Source organism: Amphiura filiformis, chromosome 20 (assembly GCF_039555335.1).
Source record: "Amphiura filiformis chromosome 20, Afil_fr2py, whole genome shotgun sequence".
Lineage (NCBI taxonomy): Eukaryota > Metazoa > Echinodermata > Ophiuroidea > Amphilepidida > Amphiuridae > Amphiura > Amphiura filiformis.
Genome location: NC_092647.1, coordinates 5,532,608 through 5,554,886, shown reverse-complemented (window position 1 = coordinate 5,554,886; position 22,279 = coordinate 5,532,608). Strand labels below are relative to the sequence as shown.

At 34.7% G+C, this 22,279-nt stretch overlaps 1 protein-coding gene across 2 annotated transcripts in view; it reads right to left on the bottom strand.

Moving 5' to 3' along the window:
- Positions 1 to 22,279, bottom strand: part of LOC140142764 (glutamate decarboxylase 1-like) — a 92,856-nt gene that overhangs the window by 21,034 nt on the left and 49,543 nt on the right. For both annotated transcript variants that reach the window (XM_072164751.1, XM_072164752.1), the window contains 5 exons: positions 20,447 to 20,537; positions 18,574 to 18,680; positions 15,462 to 15,577; positions 14,160 to 14,239; positions 3,371 to 3,425 (listed from right to left, as the gene is read on the bottom strand). In XM_072164751.1, the coding sequence (XP_072020852.1) occupies positions 3,371 to 3,425; positions 14,160 to 14,239; positions 15,462 to 15,577; positions 18,574 to 18,680; positions 20,447 to 20,537 (449 nt within the window). The remainder of the gene's footprint in view (positions 1 to 3,370; positions 3,426 to 14,159; positions 14,240 to 15,461; positions 15,578 to 18,573; positions 18,681 to 20,446; positions 20,538 to 22,279) is intronic.

Below are 22,279 nucleotides of genomic sequence, written 5' to 3'. Positions count from 1 at the left end.
TTCGCGTCTGTTGAATACGTTTTCATGAGAAAAATACATGAATGTGCTCTTTGTTGTTTCACTAAAATAGGGTCTCGCAATTGTATTATATATAAAAAAATAACCGATACTGATTTTTTTAATGCCACAGGAGTCGTTCCGTGAGCCTTTATTTCAATTAAGCTCAGCGTGGATTAGGCTCCACTTTACGCCCATTTTGAAAGTTTTTTGACATTTTAATTTACAAAAAATACATTAAGATTAGTAACTTTTTTCAACTGTTGCGATTTGGTCGTTCACAGCATCCTGGGAATGGTAGTGAGCTTTGGCAAAAATTGCATTGATCATTTCATAGCGAGCGTCTAGAAGGATTCAAATATCACAGATATACTTTTGTAGGTCCTGTGGTTCTTGAGTTATGTTGTAAAGAGGGCTTAAACCACATCACCTTTGTAATACATACATAACTCATTAACAACAATAAATCAAGCAATTTTTCAAAGTATATGATTTGTAGTCTGAACTTCTGCAAAACATCAAGGTGTTATTTTTCAAAAATACAATGATTTAGACAATTAAATTGATATTTTGGCTGCCTGGACCAACAGTACTTAGTCAACCCAATCGGGGAAAATTCCTTCAGCAAAATATAGCAATAAAAAACAGAAGCTACATTAATATTATATTCCAGCAAAACGGTATGTTTTGTTTGTAGTTCATTTACAGGCCATTTTGTTCATACATGTAACCTTTTTGGGACCATTTTCATACACCTCTGCGACAACAACGCATTTATGGGACATAGGTTGAGGGGTTTTGTTTATCGGGAAAACATTTTCTATAACTTGAATAAACATTTGAAAAACATAGGAAAAAGAGACGCATTTTGTTGCATGTTGGTGTAGATAAACACAGACTTCAGAAAATTGCGAAGATGTAACATCATTTCATACAAGAAAAAGCTGTTTTCATATGTTCAAATTACAAATAATGTGAATGTTACTTAAAAGAAGCTTTGTGAGTCTTACGCTCTTTTTCTTGCCTTTTGTGCTTACATTTTGAACTTCAATGAAAAGTGGAAAGTAATGAAAAGACACAAAACGACACAAGAAGAGCTAGCTAATCGAGAAGTGGTGAAGTAGAGACCGGTAAGAAGTGCATGGAAATTAAGAAATAAGCTCGCAAAAGACTAAGCTTGGTAAACATACATATACGAGTCGAATTAGAAAACAACATAATTGAATGGGATTGAGTAGGATGTGCGGGTAGGGGTGTACACGTGGGAGTGGGGTGTGTTTGTATAGGGGGATGTGTTTGTATGTTGAGGAATAGGGTGGATGGCGTACACATGGTATAGGGGTCTTATATGTTGGTGAAGATAAACACGGACATAAGGAAATTGCGAAGATGGAACATCCATTTCACACAAGAAGCCTGTTTTCATAATCAAATTAAAAATAATATGAATGTTACTTTAAATAAACTTCGCGAAGACATGCTGAAACTTATTTAAGCTACATTTACTTATAAGAACAAGTGATATATTCCAGGTACTTCACTAATACTTTTTGCAATGGGTTAGTCAATTTAAACTCTTATACGCACATTACGATGAATTGAAGATAAATCATGAAATTTTTAAAATATCACGTCGTTAAGATTATTGAGGAAATACAATTATTGTAGATGAACTTTGCCTGAATTGAAATATTACTAAAATATTTAACGAAAGAAAAGACCAAATCATTTAAATTAATATATCGATGTTCTGTCGCAAATTGAAGTATTCCAAGTGTAATTATGTTTAAACAACATTGAAATGCCGTCATTTTAATTAAATTATCTTCTTATCTTGACAGATATAGGATAATAATTACTACAGCTTTATCATTTTCACGCATGTCTTCTTTGTTTTGATTAATTATGCTGAAATGTGACATATATGACCTTAATGTATCAAGTATTTATAACCTACAGTTTGTCGTAAGTAAAGGAAGGTTGGCAAGACACATACTTACTGTCATAACATCTGAACATTAGAGCATCCTCGTTCATTGCCATTTTAAGACGTGAAAGCTACTTGGTAACTAAATTTTATATTGTATGCATTTTTACATTCCGTAGGTATACTCAGTCATTTTATTTGAAAAAAAAATACAGTTACGAGTAGAGATTTTATCTCTCGCAATTTCGTGATGACATGATTTGGATTATGAGATAATAATAGTGATATCATAATAGATACTGGAATATAATTGGTACTGGGATAACCACCTACCCCATCTTTAGATTTAAAAAAATCCCTCGTTTCGACCATGCTTAATTAATTCCCATACATAGGTACAATGGCTATATTTGGTCATCCCCAGTCCTTATTTGTATACGTCAATTGGCGGGAAGATTCGTCAAGCTGTATCAGAATCTGTACCACTAAGGACATTATCGATTGCAGCTGTATGTCCAAACGACTCGATATTCACCTATTTATTCACTAGTTAACCATTTATGTAAATTGATTAATTCGTGGGAAGACGTATGCTCTGTTGCGGTAAAAGAATCACTTTGTTCAAGAGTTCAAATATTTCTCTCTTGTCTGACAATTGCGTGATATCAATAAGACTGCGTCAGAAGCGATAGGATGGACAGAATGGAAACTTAATTTTAGGTTTCAAAATATAGAACCTACAAGTACTCAGCGTAGGTATTCATATGTCAAAAAATTCCAGCCAAAGCAATTGAAAATGTGATTTTAGGATTAACCTTATTATTAACTGTTTACGCAATTTCAGCCACGCAGAAAGTACATAACCCTTTTTCGTTCCTTTACGTTAAATTGACTACCAATCATAGTTAAAAGTCAGTTTTCAAAATCAGTTTTTTTTCATAACATACAAAACATTTAGGCCTCTGTGTATTTGTATCTAGTTTTACATTCAAAAATATGTTGGATATATTAGATTACATAACCTGATTTAAGGTGGTACGGCACCCCTTGATAAATTTGTGATTATTTTTTGCATTTTTCTCAACAAATAATAACATACTTGTAACAAAAGTTATGTATATTATAGGAATCCAGTTACTACAGTGGAATTTCAGTGACTAAAGGCAAGCGGTACGTCATTTATGATAAGAAAAGAGGTTCCGCTAGAATGTACCTCATTTCTTAACATACAAAATGAACCACTTGTCTTGAATCACTGAAATTTCAGTGAAGTAATTGGATTCCTTACCCCGATAATATACATAACCTTCGTAACTAGTGTGTAGTTATTTTTTGAGAAAAATGTAAAATTAGTTACAAAATTTATTAGGGGGTGTAGTAGGCCTACCACCTTAAAGAGACACTCAACATTAAGTAGATGTTAATGATTACTTTATATCAACTTACCCTTGCTATGGTCTGTTGGACTTTGCCTTCCAAGTCTTCTGGGATCATTTTTCCTCTGAAACATACAGAATTTATATTTCAGTATAACAGCAAATTATGAATAACGAGATATGCTCCCTCGAACATTTTGTCGAAACCCGGATACAGTCGGGAAAATATGATGTGAAGGTATGTTCAAATTTCAAATACTCAGATTGCCAGGCTTAAAATGATATACGTTGTGTCACAAATAATATTTACACAATCATTTGTCCTTCAAAAACATATATCTTTAGCTTCAAAGATCCTATTTATTTTTGGCATGTTTATTGCAGTGTATCTCAAATAATGGATTGGACACTTTTCCGGGTTTTGTGGAAGCAAACCATGATCAATAAAATGGAAAATAAAATGGCCTGTTTTTTTAATAGTGTTTAATTCTCAAATTGTATCTCGAGCCTTTTTGCAAAGTTTTTGTAATCCGTCGTAATTCCAATCTGCCAAATTGTAATAATTACGTGATTATAGCTTTAAAACGTTTTAAAGATGTTATACTTTGGGTTTTGGTTTAGATAAAACGTTTTAATAACATTAAATGTCGGGTCATTTAAAGGTCGTGGAAACGTTTTAAAACGTTTTGTATGAAAACACACTACAACAATATTTTTTTAATGTTTTACAAATGTTATTGTAAAATATATTTTGCAAACATTTTTTGCCCAATATTTTGTCAACACTTAAATAACATTATGTTAGAATATTTGTAGTAGGTATCAACAAATGTTTTTTGAATGTTATGAAAACGTTTTATACCCTTTATATATCCTTTATATAACCTAACATTTAGCGAATGATGTCGAAAACGTTTTGTGTTTGCTGGGAAGTGAGAGTTGTTTACGTATTTTCTTGTGTGAGGGATTTTTTTATGTTAATGAATGAATGAAATAATGAATGAATGAATGGCGAAGGAACGTACTCGCTCAAATATAGATGGATAAAAAATATCTTAACTGGTGATGCTGTATTCCAGATGATAGGACAGAGTAAACAGCATCCCTTGTGAAACTACATAATATTATGTGATGATAAAACATACAAAAAATATGCGAGTGCAGTTATTGTGTAAATTTATATAATTTTAAGTAACAATCGTATTATGAAATTGACCTTTTGCAGATGTGGGTTAATTAATAGCATTGGAATACACAATAAGCTTATTAAAATGAAATGGAGACGTTAGAGACCATTTACATCACATGAGATATTTGTTTTAATAATATATTGACGTAAATGGAAATATTGCATTCGTCGAAATCCTGTTATAAATATCAGATGTAGATAGAAAGCTACCAATGATCAATAATAGTGTAATCAAATAAAGCATGCAAATAACTGAGCAGCAATAGTTGACGGTATAGAGTTCCTTAAGAAGCGTTTATTCGCGTAAACGTTTGAGAAAGCTACAAACATATATCTTCTGATTTCATTTGTGAGTAATTTGATTAAATTCTCCCACGACAACTTAAATAATATCAAACGTTTTCCACTATTCTCATTTGACAATTATCCTGCTAAAACCCTCTAGCCAACATGGAAAAATCCTCAATGCGATATTTTACTAGTCGGATGTTTCTTTCAGTCTGCTACCGTTCCGCATAAGAGAGTAATTTGGACAGCCAGTTACGAGGAATCAGTTGCAATGCCTTGGGCGTTTTATTCTGTCCTAAGATTTTTGAAACATGATTGAAGTTGAAGATCCGCTTACCTTTATGGGCGTTATCCAGGTTTAAATTATTCCCAGTAGCTGTGATTTTTACTTATCTACTGTTTGATGATACACGTGAGAGTGTGTTTGATAATTATAGTGAGAATGTAGCAACTCGTATCGTTGGAAAAAAGTTTCGAGCGTTAATTTAGAGATTAATGGTACTTGACAAGAATTCAACTACTTTAGAAGTACCTGTAATGGTGATAAGTCGTAATGAACCTGGCATACTAGCAGGAAAGCACGCAAGCAGTATCAGAAATATGAGTAATATTGGTAGTAAATATCAAGATATAGTAGAAGTAGTGTTGCTATGGCAGTAGTAGTGATAGTAGGATAGAGAAAGTAGTGATATTAGAAACATCTAGAAATACGAGTACAGCAAACGTTTGGAATAAAGCGAGAAGAAGACGAGGTTATGGGGAAGAACTAGCAGCAGAATGAAAAGAAGGGAGAGCAGAAGAAAGATAATGGGATGAAGACAATAAAAGGAAAAAAGTGTGGACAATAAGATGGATGCCACGAGGAGTTCGATAAAAACACGTATGCGTTTGAGAGAGAGATTGGCGTAAGAAGGTCATATTATGTGAACTGTTCTTACACTACTTAAACACACCAAAGTGCTATAAACATAAACATTTTTAGTGTTTAAGGTAAACACATATATTTTCCTTCAAAATTGATAATAAAATCGAAAGGAAGTCGGGACCATGTCAATTTAATGTCATACACGATCCTTTTCCATGTAAAAGATATCTGTATAGTTAAATACTTATCAATTCAGAAAGAAGTGATTTTTGTAACTATGTAAATAATCATTGAGAAGTAAAAGTATCACAGACAGCTATACAGTGCTCGATACCAATAAATGGTAGAGCTATTTTAAAAAATATAGACACAGATATTAATACATTTCACAACACTGTGTTTCACCAAAGCGATCATCAGGTGAATAAATTAAAATTGAAAAACACGATGATCAAGGTGGTTGTTGTACCTTTCCTTAAATGTACCGCCTGCTAATCCAATATATTGCTTTGATTCATTGTCTGAGTTTACAACAACCACACTAAGTCTTTTCGGCTAGAAAAATACAAAAAGGAGACAGAACTATCGAAATATGTTTGGGGGCTTAAACACAAAGATGAAAAGTTCAACATCAGTTGGGATATAGTTCAAAAATCCAACACCAAAATGTGAAAATCAGGAATTTGTAACCTTTGTTTAGAAGAAAAAATGGCAATCTTAACTCAAAAATGAGTAATCCAAGAATCTCGCTCAACAAAAGAAGTGAGCTGATACAAATGTCGTCATAGCCGTGTTAAGAAAAAGTAATGTTTTATATGGTATGTTTAGGTTTATTCATTTTCTCCATAACCTATGTCACCACCTACCGTTGTGCGTCATACTCGCGCCAGGTGTGTTTTTCGACACTGCGCACACGCGTTGCTAGGTTACGGAGTTTTTGGAAAGGCCTTTGATCATCGTGTTTTTCAATTTTAATTTATTCACCTGATGATCGCTTTGGCGTGAAACACAGTGTTGTGAAATGTATTAATATCTGTGTCTATATTTTTTAAATAATCATTGACATATTTCTTCATACGGTCAAATAATAAAACATTGGGTTTAACTCTAAAAACATATTGAAAACGACATAATGTTTAACATAAATCTGGAACATAATGATACCAACAGAAAAGGAAGACATATAGAAATAAATTTTATAATGATACCAACAGAAAAGAAAGAAATATAGAAAAAGACATTATAAAGTACTCGTCGGGCGTATGCCTGACGAGTAATTGTCAAAAGATTAACCAAAATAACCATGTATGTGGAGGCGGATCTTCTTTGAAATCCCAAGACATTTGATTATAATATTCAACGATTTCTTGGTACGGGGCGTCATTAACGGACCTGGGGCGAAGGAAAAGCCCACTAGTACACGTTATGTTGTTTTAATTTCAGATATGTGTTTGAAAACTGTTTTAATATAGAAAAAAAAACTGGAACGTATTTATTAATGAAGTGTTCACGCTCGAGAAAAGAAATCATTCTTTTAGAATAATCACATATAAATAAAACACTGGAGCCGATTAAATGAAAAAGGCGTTTATGCTATAGTAAGAATGATAATTTTTAACATAACGCTAAAAGGTATTCTAAATTTATTTGGGATAACAATATAGCATTTCAAATTTATTTCAAATGTATTGCCGTTTCCAATTACACCGGATTTAATATTGGTGTTGATATGATCTTGAAATCAAATGCGTCTTTACGTTTTGATAAGGCGCGTTGACTTTGGTAATTACCGCCAATAATCCACATTTTCCGTCCCGGTGCTATTTTGATATTCACAAAATGTAACTGCAAACATGATCTGTGTCACGAGCATACTAGCAGGAAAGCACGCAAGCAGTATCAGAAATATGAGTAATATTAATAGTAAATATTAAGATATAGTAGAAGTAGTGTTGGTAAGGGCAATAGTGGTATAGTATAGAGAAAGTAGTAATATTAGAATTGTCTATAAATACGACAGGTGAAGAAACGTTTGGAATAAAGCGAAAAGTAGGCGAGGTTATCGGGAAGAACGAGCAGCAGAAAGAAAGAAGGAAGAATAGAAGAAAGATAATGGGATGAAGACAACAAAAGGGAAGAAGTGCCATAGCAGGCCAATATGGATGCTACGAGAAGTTCGATAACAGCACGTAATTGGTTGAGGTTCACCATAATATCGAGGGATTGATGTAAGTAGGTCCTATTGTGACATGTTCCCACGATATGAGCATAAAGTCGCAAGTTGGGACTTTCGAGACGTTTTAGGTGTTGAGTTGATGTTCTTTGCTTGAAGACACCTGTATTAGCAGTGGTTTGGCAGAGTCTTTTGTGAATGGGGACAGAATTGAACACAGATTATATAGCATTATGTCCCCATACACAAAGGACATGTCACTGACTATACAGGTGTCTTCAAACAAAGAACAGCAACTCGACATTATTTGAAGGTCTCAAAACTAACAACTTGCGACTTTACGCTCATTTCGTGGGAACAGGTCACATGTAGCTGCCCTAAAGACATTTGTCAATATTATGTATTTGTCATTGTACATATCTAAAAATACTGAAGATGTGATCTTCTCTCAATAACCCCACGGTATCGATATAAATATAAATGTTGAGAAATCAGTGGATTCATTGTTGTGGAAAACACGTTCAAAGATAGTGGAAAATATATTTGCCTTCAAAATTGACAATACAATTTAAACAGTGTGCTTTGACTATATATAATTATAAATAACAATTCTGCTCTCCTTCAAATAATAATTCTGTTTCCTTCACAGGATCGAGCACTCTTTTTAATGAAAGAAGAAACACAACTTTATGTATATAATTATAAATACGTATTCATAAATACGCGCGCGCGTAACCACCTCCGCCCTGCAATAACAGCTTGTAGATAGGACGTCTGGAAGTAACATTTGACACACCGGGTGGCCATCCTGTTCATTTGAATGTATTTGAATGCAAAGGCGGTAAACAATACCAGACTGTGTAGCAAACTTGTCTCTTTTGTTGAACTTTGTGATATTATTGTAATTCTCTGTCGTAGTGCACGTTAGAATATGACCGTTGCTAGGTCAACTGGATCACGATTTCTTTGTTACGAACCACTGACCGAAATAATCACAACACAAAGCCTATGGCATATCAAAATTCGGAACAGGTGTATGAGCCCAGGCTTGGAGCAGTAACCAATGGTTACTAACGACGGTAGTAATGTGCACTACGACAGCGAATTGTTTCCGTCAATAAATATTTGTTTTCCAACCGCAAATATTTTCAAAATTTGTTTTTGATAACATATTACAAAATTCAATTAATACTTAAATTTGATGATATTTATTCAAAGACTTCCTATCCATGTCAATAGCATGAGGATTTGATCACGCTTGCTGGTCTTGGTATGCCGTGCCCATGGGTCACGTGCGCATTTATATATAGGTATTTATAAATATAGTCGAAGGTAGCTGTTTAATGTCATATTCGATCCTTTTCCATGTAAAAGATATCTGTATAGTTGCAAAATTATCAATTCAGAAAGAGGTGATTTTTCTAACTGTGTAAAAAATCATTGACATATTTCTTCATTTGTTCAAATGATAAAACATTGTGGGTGAAATTCTCAAAATATATTGAAAAGGGCACTTTAATAAAAATCTGGACATAATTTTTATAATGATACAAACAGAAAAGAAAGAAATATAGAAAGATACACGATAAAGGCGTATGCCTGACGAGTAATTGACAAAAGATTAACCAAAATAACCATGTATGCGGAGGCGGATCTTCTTTGAAATCCCATGACATTTGATAATAACATGAAATGATTTCTTGGTATCGGGCGTTATCAACGGACCTGGGGCGAAGGTAAAGCCCACACGTACACGTTATGTTGTGTTAATTTCAGATGTGTTTGAAAACTGTTTTAATATAGAAAGAAAACTGGAACGTATTTATTAATGAAGTGTTCACGCTCGAGAAAAAAATCATTCTCTTAGAATAATCACATAAATAAAACACGGGAGCCGATTAATTGAAAAAGACGTTTATGCTATAGTAAATTGAGAATGATTAGGCCGAGTAAAAAAACCATGTTTCTCGTCCGCGCCCTCCTCATTTTTTGAAGATTTTTCAAATTTCTTTTTATTTTGTAAACTTTCAGTTATAACTTGTTGAAAAAGATGTTTCAGAAGTTGAAACCTTTTTTACGGCTTTGTAAATGCATAATACATCATTTAAGAAGAGTTTTGTGATCACTAAAGGGGTCTACCTCTCAAAACAATAAAATAAAAGGGCCTCCTCCTTTTCTCAGATATCAATCTGTATGTTGAATACCCGAAATATGGTGCCAAATACAGGTATTTAGCGTCGTTTTCCAATAAAAAATACAAAATAAAAAGGCCCTCATTCTCCTAATTTTTAAAAACCCGGACGAGAAACATGTTTTTATTTTTACTTGGCCTTATTTTTAATATAACGCTAAAAGGTATTCTAAATTTATTTTGGATAACAATATAGCATTTCAAATTTATTTCAAATGTATTGCCGTTTCAAATTACACCGGATTTAATATTTTTGTTGATATGATCTTGAAATCAAATGCGTCTTTACGTTTTGATAAGGCGCGTTGACTTTGGTAATTACCGCCAATAATCCACATTATCCGTTAGGGTGATGTTTGAAAAATATAGGGTGGTGCGTTCAAACATGGCTCACTATATTTTATTTTGTATATTGTAAACAAAAATATACAATAATTACCATCAAAACATAATAATTTCATTTAGTTTTATTTACCTACTTATAAACTTATCACAATTCACTAAAATTGCTGTGAAATCTGAAAAAAATTACCAATTTTCAGGATTCAACTTGCACTGTGGAGGCTGTCATGTTAAAAATCTTGATTTTTTTTCTTGCGTTTTATATTCTTCAAAGTTTTCCAATGTCGCTTCGCTGAAATGTTCTTTACCTACAATGTTGAACGATTTTTAGCTTTTAGCCACTTAATTACCCGATTACACTCAGCTTGTTTAACTTTTTTTGCCGGCCATTGTTTATATAAAATCCTATCCCTATAAAACCCTAACAAAAAAAATAAAACCCAACATGTTTAAACGCACCACCCTATATAACCACAAACATGATCTGTGTCACAACAGCAACTGAACTGATTCTGGTATTTAAATAGACATTAAAACAGCAGCGCTGCAATTTTGATGAAATGGCTGTTTATAAGAAAATTATGCTTTCAAAACTCATAATAAAACAATTCCAAACTGGACGAAATTTGAACCAATAACCATCTTTCTACTGTCTATATGCATTATAGGGTGGGGCGAAAAACACTTTTTCTCGGATCGACTTGGATGTGAAAATCTACTGCCTGGGTGAAACATGCTTCGATCATACTGATATTTCAGCACAATACTAGTATATACCCCAGTAAAATTCTCTCAGAGTTCCAAGTCGATCCGAGAAAAAAAGTGTTTTTGCCCCCACCCTAATATGCAATAACCGAGCCATCTGGTTTTATTACGTCATCAACACCATGACGTCATTACCAATTTGATAGCAAGAATCGGTATATTAAAGAGCGTGCTACAGATCTACAGCGACTAAAAGTTTTAATCTTTGTATCCAAATATCAAACTTCTTTTAATAAACCGTTACATAGCAATATTCAAATCGTTAAGCAACCATCAAAGATCGCATGGAAACTCGATCATAGATCACAATGCCTCAATCCTACTCATCGAGACTACATAGGCAAACAACAAACTTGCTCGCCTCTTAAGTTGCAACCATTTTTTTCTTTCATGCTCCTAATAGGTACTATATGTTTCTATACTGAGAGCTAAGCATGTTTCTCACTGTTTACCTTTCCACAGGCAGTAAACCACACAGTAAACGACTGATTCGATTAACTAAACTACCAAAGCTTACGGCGCCGAAAACTCAAGTGACACGCGCAGTTATAGATTTCTGAAGTTTGTTCAGCTTTCCTCCCGGGAGATCAGCAAACCGTCTTTTTTTCTTCCCGACGTAAAACAGCCGCGCTAAAGCTCTTACTATGATACTGATCCAGTCCAATTCTAGATGGTTCTACTCATTTAATTTACAAATCGATCGTCCACCCCCGTTATAGAATCCATTTGTCCCTTGATGCATCAGATATGCGTTTATCCCTCTATTGCCACGTAAATCTTTGAGGTTTACATCCTTCATAAGTAAACGGACATAGGCATTACATTACAAATGGAGAAAAGTGTATTTGCCCTATCGTCTCACTCGAGTAAATGGTCTGTGATACGAAGAAGAAACTGCAACCACTTATTGCCAACAGAATGAATCGCAATTTTAGGTGGATTCATATTCCAGTCGTTACCGAGGAGCGATTGGGCATTGAAATATCGCTTGTTCTTGCTCTGAATTTAAGAATAGGGTTCGGTGTATAGAATTGGTTAGATACCTAGGCTATATCATTGTCGCTGGCGACTGGATTATAAACTAGTTTAGAGTTTCCCGCGCTAGCAGCGATTGACGACCTCTGATACTACGGGACGTTAAGATGTTGAATTTATAGCTGGGAGATATGGACACGTTCGATTCAACTCGACCGGTATTTTGTTATTGTCCTTAAATAAGACATTCCTTTCCTGATGTTAAAACAATTGCCGCGAGAAATTGTTGATTTCATTGCAGTGGGTATATGGAATTTGATTTTTGAAATATCAATAATGAATTATGATGCCCCGTTGGTAAACATTAATATCATTCAAGAATCAATATTGATTATAAAATTTTAATGGTTCAAACATTCAGTGTACGTTTTGCATGCTTGTATTTTTCATGAAAAATGGGAATTTCAGTATATTTAAGAAGAGCTTTTAGATATATTATCCAACTGCGGAGGAAATTAGAAGATTTCAATTAAGAAACGGCTTATTAAGTTACACGATAATACACCGATATGTATAGTTACGAATCCTCTAATAACTTTGGTATAGTGTGTGTTTGTTACAGTTAGATCGGGTATCGGAATCTGGAAATCACCGCGCTTTTACCGGTAAACGATGCTTCACTCACTTGCATTGCATGCGATTGTATTGTCTCACATGATGATAAACGTCAAGAACAAATATAGAATGCGTGCATGTATCTAAATGACGTTTTGACGTTTGTCTGTTATCATGTATTATAATTTTTTTAAAGAAGTAAAGTGGCTCGGTTCAAATCCTTGGTTTTCGTAATTAGTCTGTAATTCATTCCATCATCCCGTTGTAATTCCTCTAGGTTTTCTGTATCTGATCAATATCTGCTCACTTTTTATATTTTTTATAATATAAAAGATACGATACAAAACCAAAACGCCTTTCCTTTTTGATATCATTATTTGTCAATAGACCTGTCAATCAATCCAAGTAACTTAACAATACTTGTCAATCAATCTTTGATACTGGACAAACGACATTTACGTAAATGTTTGGATTAGCTATTGTTATTATCTGAAACATTGTTTCAAGCCAGCCTATGCCCAGCGTGCATGCTTATATGTGACGTGTCATGTCAAAAAGAAACACTTTTGAGCAGGTTATCAATTTTGAGGTTTTTACATTAGCTTAAATATAGAGATATTTTGCTCCACGCCGCGGTTTTCCCCAATGAAATCGGACATTCCTAAGCGAAGATATTAAGTTCGTAAGTTATGATGTTATAAAATTAGAAGTTGAGATATCGGCCTTTAAAAATATTATTGACAATGTTGAGAGTATGAATTACCTTGGAAAATGTCTCAAAAAAATACAAAATGCCAGTTATATTCCGGTCTGAAATTATCAGGCAATATTTTTAACATTAATAACATCACAAATTCGCAACAACAAACCCAAATTGTGAAAATATCACCCCAAGCAGATTTTGGCTATTTCTCCATTTACAATCCTGCCCAAAAGTGTCTCCTTTTGACATGACACGTCACATATAATCCCTACGGATTACTAATGAGCACTTTCCTGATACTTGTTAACTTTTGCACTTTTAAAAATTTAATTATTCTTGTATTCTATTTTATTCAAAAGTAAAACAAAAAGACTCGTGTAAAGATCCTTGTTTGTTGTTGTTGTTGTTGTTGTTGTTGTTGCTATTTAGTGCTTGTTAGTTTGCTTGCTCAATAAAGGACGCTACAATCCAGGAAAAAAATAGTTGGCACACTTGCACTAAATAATGGAAATGCGTGCCCTATCAAAATTGGAGAGGCGAGTGCAATATAGTAAAGTACAGACTCCCCCCTATATCTCACCCTTCCCTCACTCCCCATCTTTCAATGTTGGAGGGTCTCACGGACCTGTTGACAACATGGCTTGGTCCAACATTGAATTGGGGGAGCGGGGGAAGAGATATACCAAAAGACAGGCAAAGTGTGCCAACCTTTTTTTCCAGGATTGTAGTAATCAAAGTAATGTAACGACTTACCTATTATCTACATTAACTAGCACCACATTATCCGTTCCAACGCCCGATATTGCTGCAGCTCTTTTGATTGAAAAATGAGCCTACAATAAGAAAACAAAGTTTCAAAAATAGATTATAACAACAGTGTGCGTTTTGTATCGGTTCAATAAAAAACAAACTAGGGAAAATAATTATTGACGATATTACCTTTTTACAATACGGCACAAGTTTTTTTAACAGATCAAGTGCTGTCATCGTGTTAACATTTGTGTGGGTGTACAAGTGGGGTGTGCGGGTTGTGTGTGTCAATAATGTAGTACGATAGAATATTCTGAGAAAACCAGCAAAAAAACCTTTACTTTACTTCCCAGACAGCAGCGAAACAATATGCGACTGAATTAGGAATATAGATATTTATAAGTATTAGTGATTTGGTCAAACTTAATTAAAGGAGGGTTGGCCCGATTTCATCAAGCTATTTCCACCTTCTTGGAGAGCCAAAAACGTATATTTTAAGACCCATTGTTGCTGTACTGTACATGGAAAGCGGGATCCACATCAATGCACACTCCTGGGATGCGGATCAATGTGATCTCCTTTAAGGCCCGAAAGTGCAAGCAGACGGCATCGGCCGACCGTGATCGCCCTACACGAAAACGACATCGTGTCATGAGAACTTTACACGCACTGCAACGCGATGTAACGTACTTAATACAAGAAACGCGCTCACTACGCGCTCATCTCCCGGATGCGGATGTCTTGTAGACTTGTTATTATAGATGCACATCCCTGTAGATCACAATGAGGATTCCGCTCTTGTATGGAGTCACCCAATAAGAGGATTAACACCTACAGACCATGTATCAACAGTCAAAGTCCCCGTGCATTGTATGCTGTGAATTCTCGCATATTCACGAGGGCCGATTGTTCGATCATGCCGTGTCTTACAATCACACCAGCGTTGCGTGCCTTCGCGTATATGCGATAGAGCGTTGTGGGCCTTCAAGATTACGCGCCATAGACCGTAAAAATACGCGGTAAGTGCGGAACATGTTTGCCTATCGCATTTCATGAAACAATCGGCCCTCATTATCGGGTGATGCTGAAACTTTGACTGCTTGGACGTGGTCTGTTATCTTTTTTGTCTGTGGGATTAACCTACTTGAGACACATTTTGTCTCTCAAAATCCAAATTAAACATCTTTCAGCTCTAATATTCCCCGGAATTAATAAGAAAAATATGAGCTTTACAAATCTCAATTTTGATGTAAAAAAGTGGGGATGAGGTTGTTGATCGGACCAGCTTCCTTTAATACGGCTTACGTGTTCTGATGTAAACATGGTTAGAGTCCTCATGCCCGAAAGACCACGCCTTTTGCATGCTGGCATGCACTTGTGTCTGGCAGCTAGAACTGCGTAAAGGTTGGAGATGGCACCGCCTGAAATGAAAATAAATTCCATCAGTTATTGTATAATCTAAATAGACAACCGCCACAGGACAATCGCATATAATAAATTAAAACATTTAATGGGAGGGTTTGGGTGTAGTTTATTTGAGAACACATGGAGATAACAATGCCCAATTGATAAGAAATTATGTTACACATGTACCTGATTTATCTATATTACATTACCATCATTATATTACATTAACCAACACCTGCTAAAGTGTCTTTACCTAAAGGTTTAAAGGACTAAAATAAAAAGTAAACATGAAAGAATGTAAACTAAACATAAGAATTCTCAAACAAGTATGTTTAGAGATGACTTGAAGATTTCAACAGTGATGGCATTGCATATGTGACTTGGCATAATGCTCCATAACATGTGGCCAGCAACTTAGACGGTTCTGTCTCCAGGACATTTACGTATCTTAGGAACATGAAGGTTCAGACTATGACCTGAACGGATCGCCAATTCGAGGTCACCGCCAGACAGTCTTTCATGTATTGGGGGCAGATCCATTCAATGGCATGTACAGTGTACATTGTACTCACAGAGCAGAGTTTTGAACCTTTGATACGAAGTCAGTGCAAGTCAGAGAGCAGAGGAGTCCGATGTAACACGATTTAGCTTTTGGTAAATCAAACACAATAATTTGTTTTGAAGCTTTGGCAGACGGATCTTTACTGAAAGCGGTATTTCACGATTCTATAACATTCTCTTTTACGTGTTTTGTGGTTCAGATATCTATGATAAAAGCTTATTTCGAAACAACGATAGGAATTTTTGTTTTTACTATCCTCTACCTATGATAGACGACAGGAAGGTTCAACACGCTGGCATCCACTACTCAAAATATTGGACCTGCCTGTCGTCTATCACACGGTAGAGGATAGTAAAAACAAAAATTCCTGTCGTTTATTTTCTATGTTTATGTTCATTTCGTGGGAGCAAATCACAAAGGTAACTAACTATTAATCGGAAAATTTAAACGCACAATTCTCAACATTATACCGTGCCTTTGGGGTAAAGATTAAAATCAGTGACAGAGTAAATAATGTTTGACAAAAACCATCATTTTAGTATCAACATTTTGCTAAGTTCTTAACTTGCTTGCCTTCCCACATGTTCCTATTCCGAATATGTTCTTATCATAAATAACGTAGCGCTTGTCTTGAGTCACTGCTATTCCAGTGTAGTAACTGTATTTTTGTAAATATCCTTGCCCCTATAATAATTTTGTTACCAGTGTGTTATCACTTTTTGAGAAAAATGCAAAAATAGTCACACATTTATCAAGGGGTGTAGTTCATATTCAAACGCCTCAGCAAAAGAAGTCAAAATATCTAGAAAATAAAATATTTACTATTTACTTCCCACATGTCTCATATTTCGAATATTTTTCCTATAAATTAATTGATGTTGGTTACTTTTAAAAGGACAGGATTTGGGGTCAGGGGATTATAATAATGACGAATGCAAGTGTTCCATCAATTGTCTTCTACACAAACACTGTGGGTATTCGTATATATTTATTTTTGCAAATAAGCAATGTCCTTGCGCGTCCGTACGAGTATTCTTTTTTTAGCAGCAGCACTGATCAACAGTAATGCACGCTTGACCCTAGGGTGACGCAGACTTTTAATGTATTGATATTCAAACGTCCCAACAAAAAAGAAAAAAAATCTAAAAAATAAAATATTTACTATCAGTCCTTGTTTGACATTATAGTTGTCAGGGCTTTTGTTAAAATATTGCCATTGTGCTCATAGCATCCTAGTTTTCCATTTATAGTGTTTATCTTTCAATAAAGGTCATTGGTAGAAATCAATTTCCCTTTTATTTTCTCTCAATATGATTTAATATCAACTGGCTATTCTAATATTAACCAAAACATAATATTATATTTGTGCAGCCCACTCCGGATGGTCAACAGCTCAAACTTCCCCGGGTCAAGTGGTACATAGGGAAATATGCATGTATTCGTAGCTACGAATAGCCTCTAGGTTGTCCAGCTATTAGGTAATAACAGCAGAATCCTCGTGGCTTAATAATGACAACAAATAATTATGCGATGCTGGTATTAGAAGTCTATACACAAAGAACAATTGGTCAGTGTAAATTTTTGATTTGGTTTTCGTAACTAGTTCAATCATCAAATCTGTGATGTATCCCATCTCTTTGTCAACATCCATTGGGCTATTCCATTTAAAATCCACGCTACCCCTGTGGTAGATTTTGGAATTTCAAATGGAATTAGCACATTAACCAACTCTATTTGAAACTCGCCCTCCCTCTGTGGAAGATTCGGGTTGAAGATATTTCCACAATCTTGCAAAGGGGTAATATGGATTTTAAATGGAATAACCCATTGTACTCCTCTCTAAGTTTGGTAAATCTGATCAGTGTCTGCTCGTTTTTCGTAATAATTCAAGCAAAAGATACGAAACGAAAACAATTCTACAATTATACTGGACAAATTATTTTTAATGCCATTAACAAATGCTAGATTGTATTTTAAATCATTCATGGTAACGTTATTAGCTGTTATTGTAACAGTTTTATTCAATATTTTCAACTCAGAAGTAGGTCAAATTCCTACTAGTTATTGTAAAGGTCAAAGTAATTATTGAAACTAACATCTGGGTGGTTAAGGGGGTAAGAATGTTGGGGTAGTAGTATACATAAAATACACTAAAATGCATATTTCCAATTAAAGAAATAGTTTTGTATTTTTTAAGAGCAGGATGTCAAACCCAACCTTGGAATTATATTCAATTTTGCTATGACATTACCTAAATTATTACTGTTTAAATTTCAACAACTGAAAGGAAGTGCACCCCAAAAACAAAGACCCAAAATGTTATGATGAACTTCTTACAATTTATCTGATGAGATATACTTTGTATCCCCTGAAAAAAATGACAAATTGAATTAAAACAAGCAACCAAAATTAATAACAGTGAATATCATTAGTGAAAAATATTTTTACCTGGACAGAATATTCCATCACCGTCTTTGAAACCGATGATTTCCCTCATCTTTTTTAGCACTGTTCGTTCAATCATAATGAATGCAGGAGCTATTTCAAATGTGAACCTTGAGAAATGGAAAATAGAAATGTATCATGTTGTTAATCAACACGGAAGAAATTGCAATTGACCACAAAATATATTTGTTAAATTGTCTGGTAAATGCAATGAAAAGGTCGCTGAACCGCTACGTTGCAGATGTCCCATATCTAAACGATATACAAAATGGACTATTCCGGCTGAAATCCTTACACCCTATGGAAGACATGGCCTTGTGCAAGCTCAATTAGAACGTGTTATACCATAATATGTTACATCTGCTTTGGATAACCGTGGGTCTGTAAGTGGCATTTGTGCAAGCTCAATTATGCTGAAAATTGTGCTCTGTAAACTGAAACTGTAGTATTGGTCTATTCCAGTTGAAACCCATATACCCCTTATGGAATATATGATCTTAATCTTCCACACAAGGGGTGTGAATTTAATTGTATTACCTGAATGGGCGGGCGACCCCATCTACATCCCTGTCTGGGAAACTAAGGTCATATATTCCATAAGGGGTGTATGGGTTTCAACTGGAATAGCGCAATTCTTAAGTTTCAGTTTACAGGGCACAAATTTCAGTATAATTGAGCTTGCACAAATGCCACTTAAAGACCCACGGTTATCCAAAGCAGATGTAACATACCGGTATTATGATAAAACACGTTCTCCATAGAACACAAGTATTTAAAATTATCCCTATTTGAAACAAGCGTTTTACTATTTATATTAACAAAACTTCGACTTCTAAAATACCTTTCAAGCATTCTTAGAAACACGTAGCCGATCAGACAAAACGTTAGAAAATAGACGGAGTGGATACTCGCGCGCAGGATTGATTAATTTTTCCTTGAAGGTGGGTGCATTGATATTGGTCAAATGTTTCGACATTTGTAGTATTTTGTTTGTTATAAATAATAGCACAAATTGCAGACATTCTTTGTCATACATATTAGGTTAATAAATACAGATCCCTTCTTGGGAGCCTATATACACATGACACATCCAGGAATCCCATTTCTATTAGAAAGGCAATAGCCAAAATAATTTGGATCCACATAAATGTCTAGAGTTGGCTCTCCTCAAGCTTTAGAATATTTACCGTATCCATTTGAAATTGTCTCCCTCAGTAAAGGATAGGGCACATGTACTGGATACCTGTGTATACCTTGGCTGACCTTGTGGGTTTCCTGATCCAGTCAAACTGACCACATAAGGAGTTCAGTGCAGCCATTGTCCTAGGAATGTATTATTCTGCCATACTCTTGCGCTACAGTGCGCAAAATAATTAAGGTACCAGTTATGTTCACCCCTGTATATCCTAAACAAAGACAGATATATCATAATTGGGGCCAATAGCTGCAGCTTTTAGCTCGGATTTAAGACCACATTCGTCAAAACCGTTCACGAAATAGAGACACGGTGCTCCAAAACCGTGGGGAGATGCAAATTCAAAAGTTGCCGTTTGCTCCATTGCATGCCCTATTGATTAGTATACGCAAAGCGAACAAGAAAACTAGCGCCATACTTTCCTTTGATTAGCACATTAAAAGTAGTGTCGTGCTTTCATTGATTAGAATATAATAGTGCAACTTTTGATTTCGTTTCTTCCTTAGGTTTTAGATCAACGTTTCTTTATTTCTCAATCAATTTCAATAAATGACGTCTTAAATCAGACATATTTGCCTTTGTTTAAGATATACAGGGGTGTACATAACTGGTACCTTAATTCATTGGCACACTGTATATGTGACAGTCTGCCTCCTTGACTGGTGACAGAATACCACTTACATGTTTGTATTGGCTGTTGCTGTCAACCATTCCCCAGCCAGCGAAACGACATCTAAACCTTGTGATAACTGGTTGAAGAATCTCGGGTGACCTGTTCAAGATAGGGAAGAATAAAAAGTTGGAAAATAAGATTTTGGCTTCATTTATTCTATCTCAAAACAGTTTGATAATCGGCCTTCAAAATCACACTCAATTATCATGTGTCCTTTTAAACTTGTGGTACAAACTTATAGTGGCCGCCACACCATAAGTAAAAAAGTAGCTTGTGTGACTGTGTTTTTTTGCAATTTCTACACTCCATTCCAGAAACGCCAAAGGTCGAATTTTTCCTTTACTATAGCGTGTTTACCAAAAAGGACAAATTGTGTTTTTAAACACAATAATGATATAATGATAACTAAGCACATTTTTTGCAAGTAAAATAACAATTTTATACGGTAGCTAAAGAGAGTTTCTTCTCATTTTTAATGGTGACTTCAAGGTTTTTCCGAATGTAAGTTCATACTGGTAGCAGAATATCTAAAACATTTAAAAAATGATTTTCAGCATAAAAATGGTTAATTCGACCAACCTTGCCTAACCGATCAGGGTATGGAGCTTCGAGCTCCATTCTTATAATATTGCACTGATTTGACTTAGGTCATCAAAGGTACCTAAAGGGTACGTCCATCAAAAATGTCAAAAATTCAAGCCCTTGATTTGTTCGTGCTAAAAGTCAGTTTCAAACTGCTTTTTAAGACATAAGGATTATATTTTTAAGATGTTTATTACAAAAAGTATAAGGCATTTCTTGATCCTCAGCCTCATCCACCACTTTTATCAACAACAAAAAAAAGAAGAAGAAAATAGTGGAGATTTTTATACAACCGGACACCTTTGGCGACATAATTATATTAGTGTGCAAACACATTCTTGCAGAATCATTCGCTAAGCAAAAACCTCGTCAAATTTGTATATAATGTTCTATTAACAGAACAAAATTACAGCATAGTAGCCTATGGAGCAATGTAATATACATATTCATGCATAACTCAAAGTATTCTAGCAACGCAAAATTGGAATCAAGTGGAATTTTGGCAATAAACTTTTGTCGTGGATATCTACTCAAACCAGCTCAAACATACTATATAAAGAGCATGCTAGAATCACCAAATACTCCTTTAACTTTTATCCTTCTAATGTGATTTAATCCATAAATATAATGATTTTCAAGTCATAATGAGGATGGCTTATATCATCAAAATACCACGCTAGAAAAAACACACATATAGATATTTAAAATAGATATCAGGAAATGAAAAAATCGTTTGGAATTTGAATATCTTAAATCTTACAACCTGATCATGTACAATGGAACTAACACATCTATGTTGTAGATGCTCCCTTCTTGAACCTTATAATCCTTATAACCTTAATCCATAAATATAATGATTTTCAAGATGGCTTATATCATCAAAATACCACGCTAGAAAAAAACACACGTATAGATATTTAAAATAGATATCAGGAAATGAAAAAATCGTTTGGAATTTGAATATCTTAAATCTTACAACCTGATCATGTACAATGGAACTAACACATCTATGTTGTAGATGCTCCCTTCTTGAACCTTATAACAGATCTTGTTTAGAATGTATCCTTGACACATCCTAGTACGATGTGACTCGAAGCATTTAGAATTCATCCCCTGTTTTAAAAGCGCCTAGTGCGAAATAAAGCGTATGTGCAAATTGTTATAGGTTTTCACCTACCTTAAGGGGCATATATTTTTGTGTGCGTGTTATTTTGATTTAATTTACAATCGCAATTTTCTCAATTTTCCATACACAGATA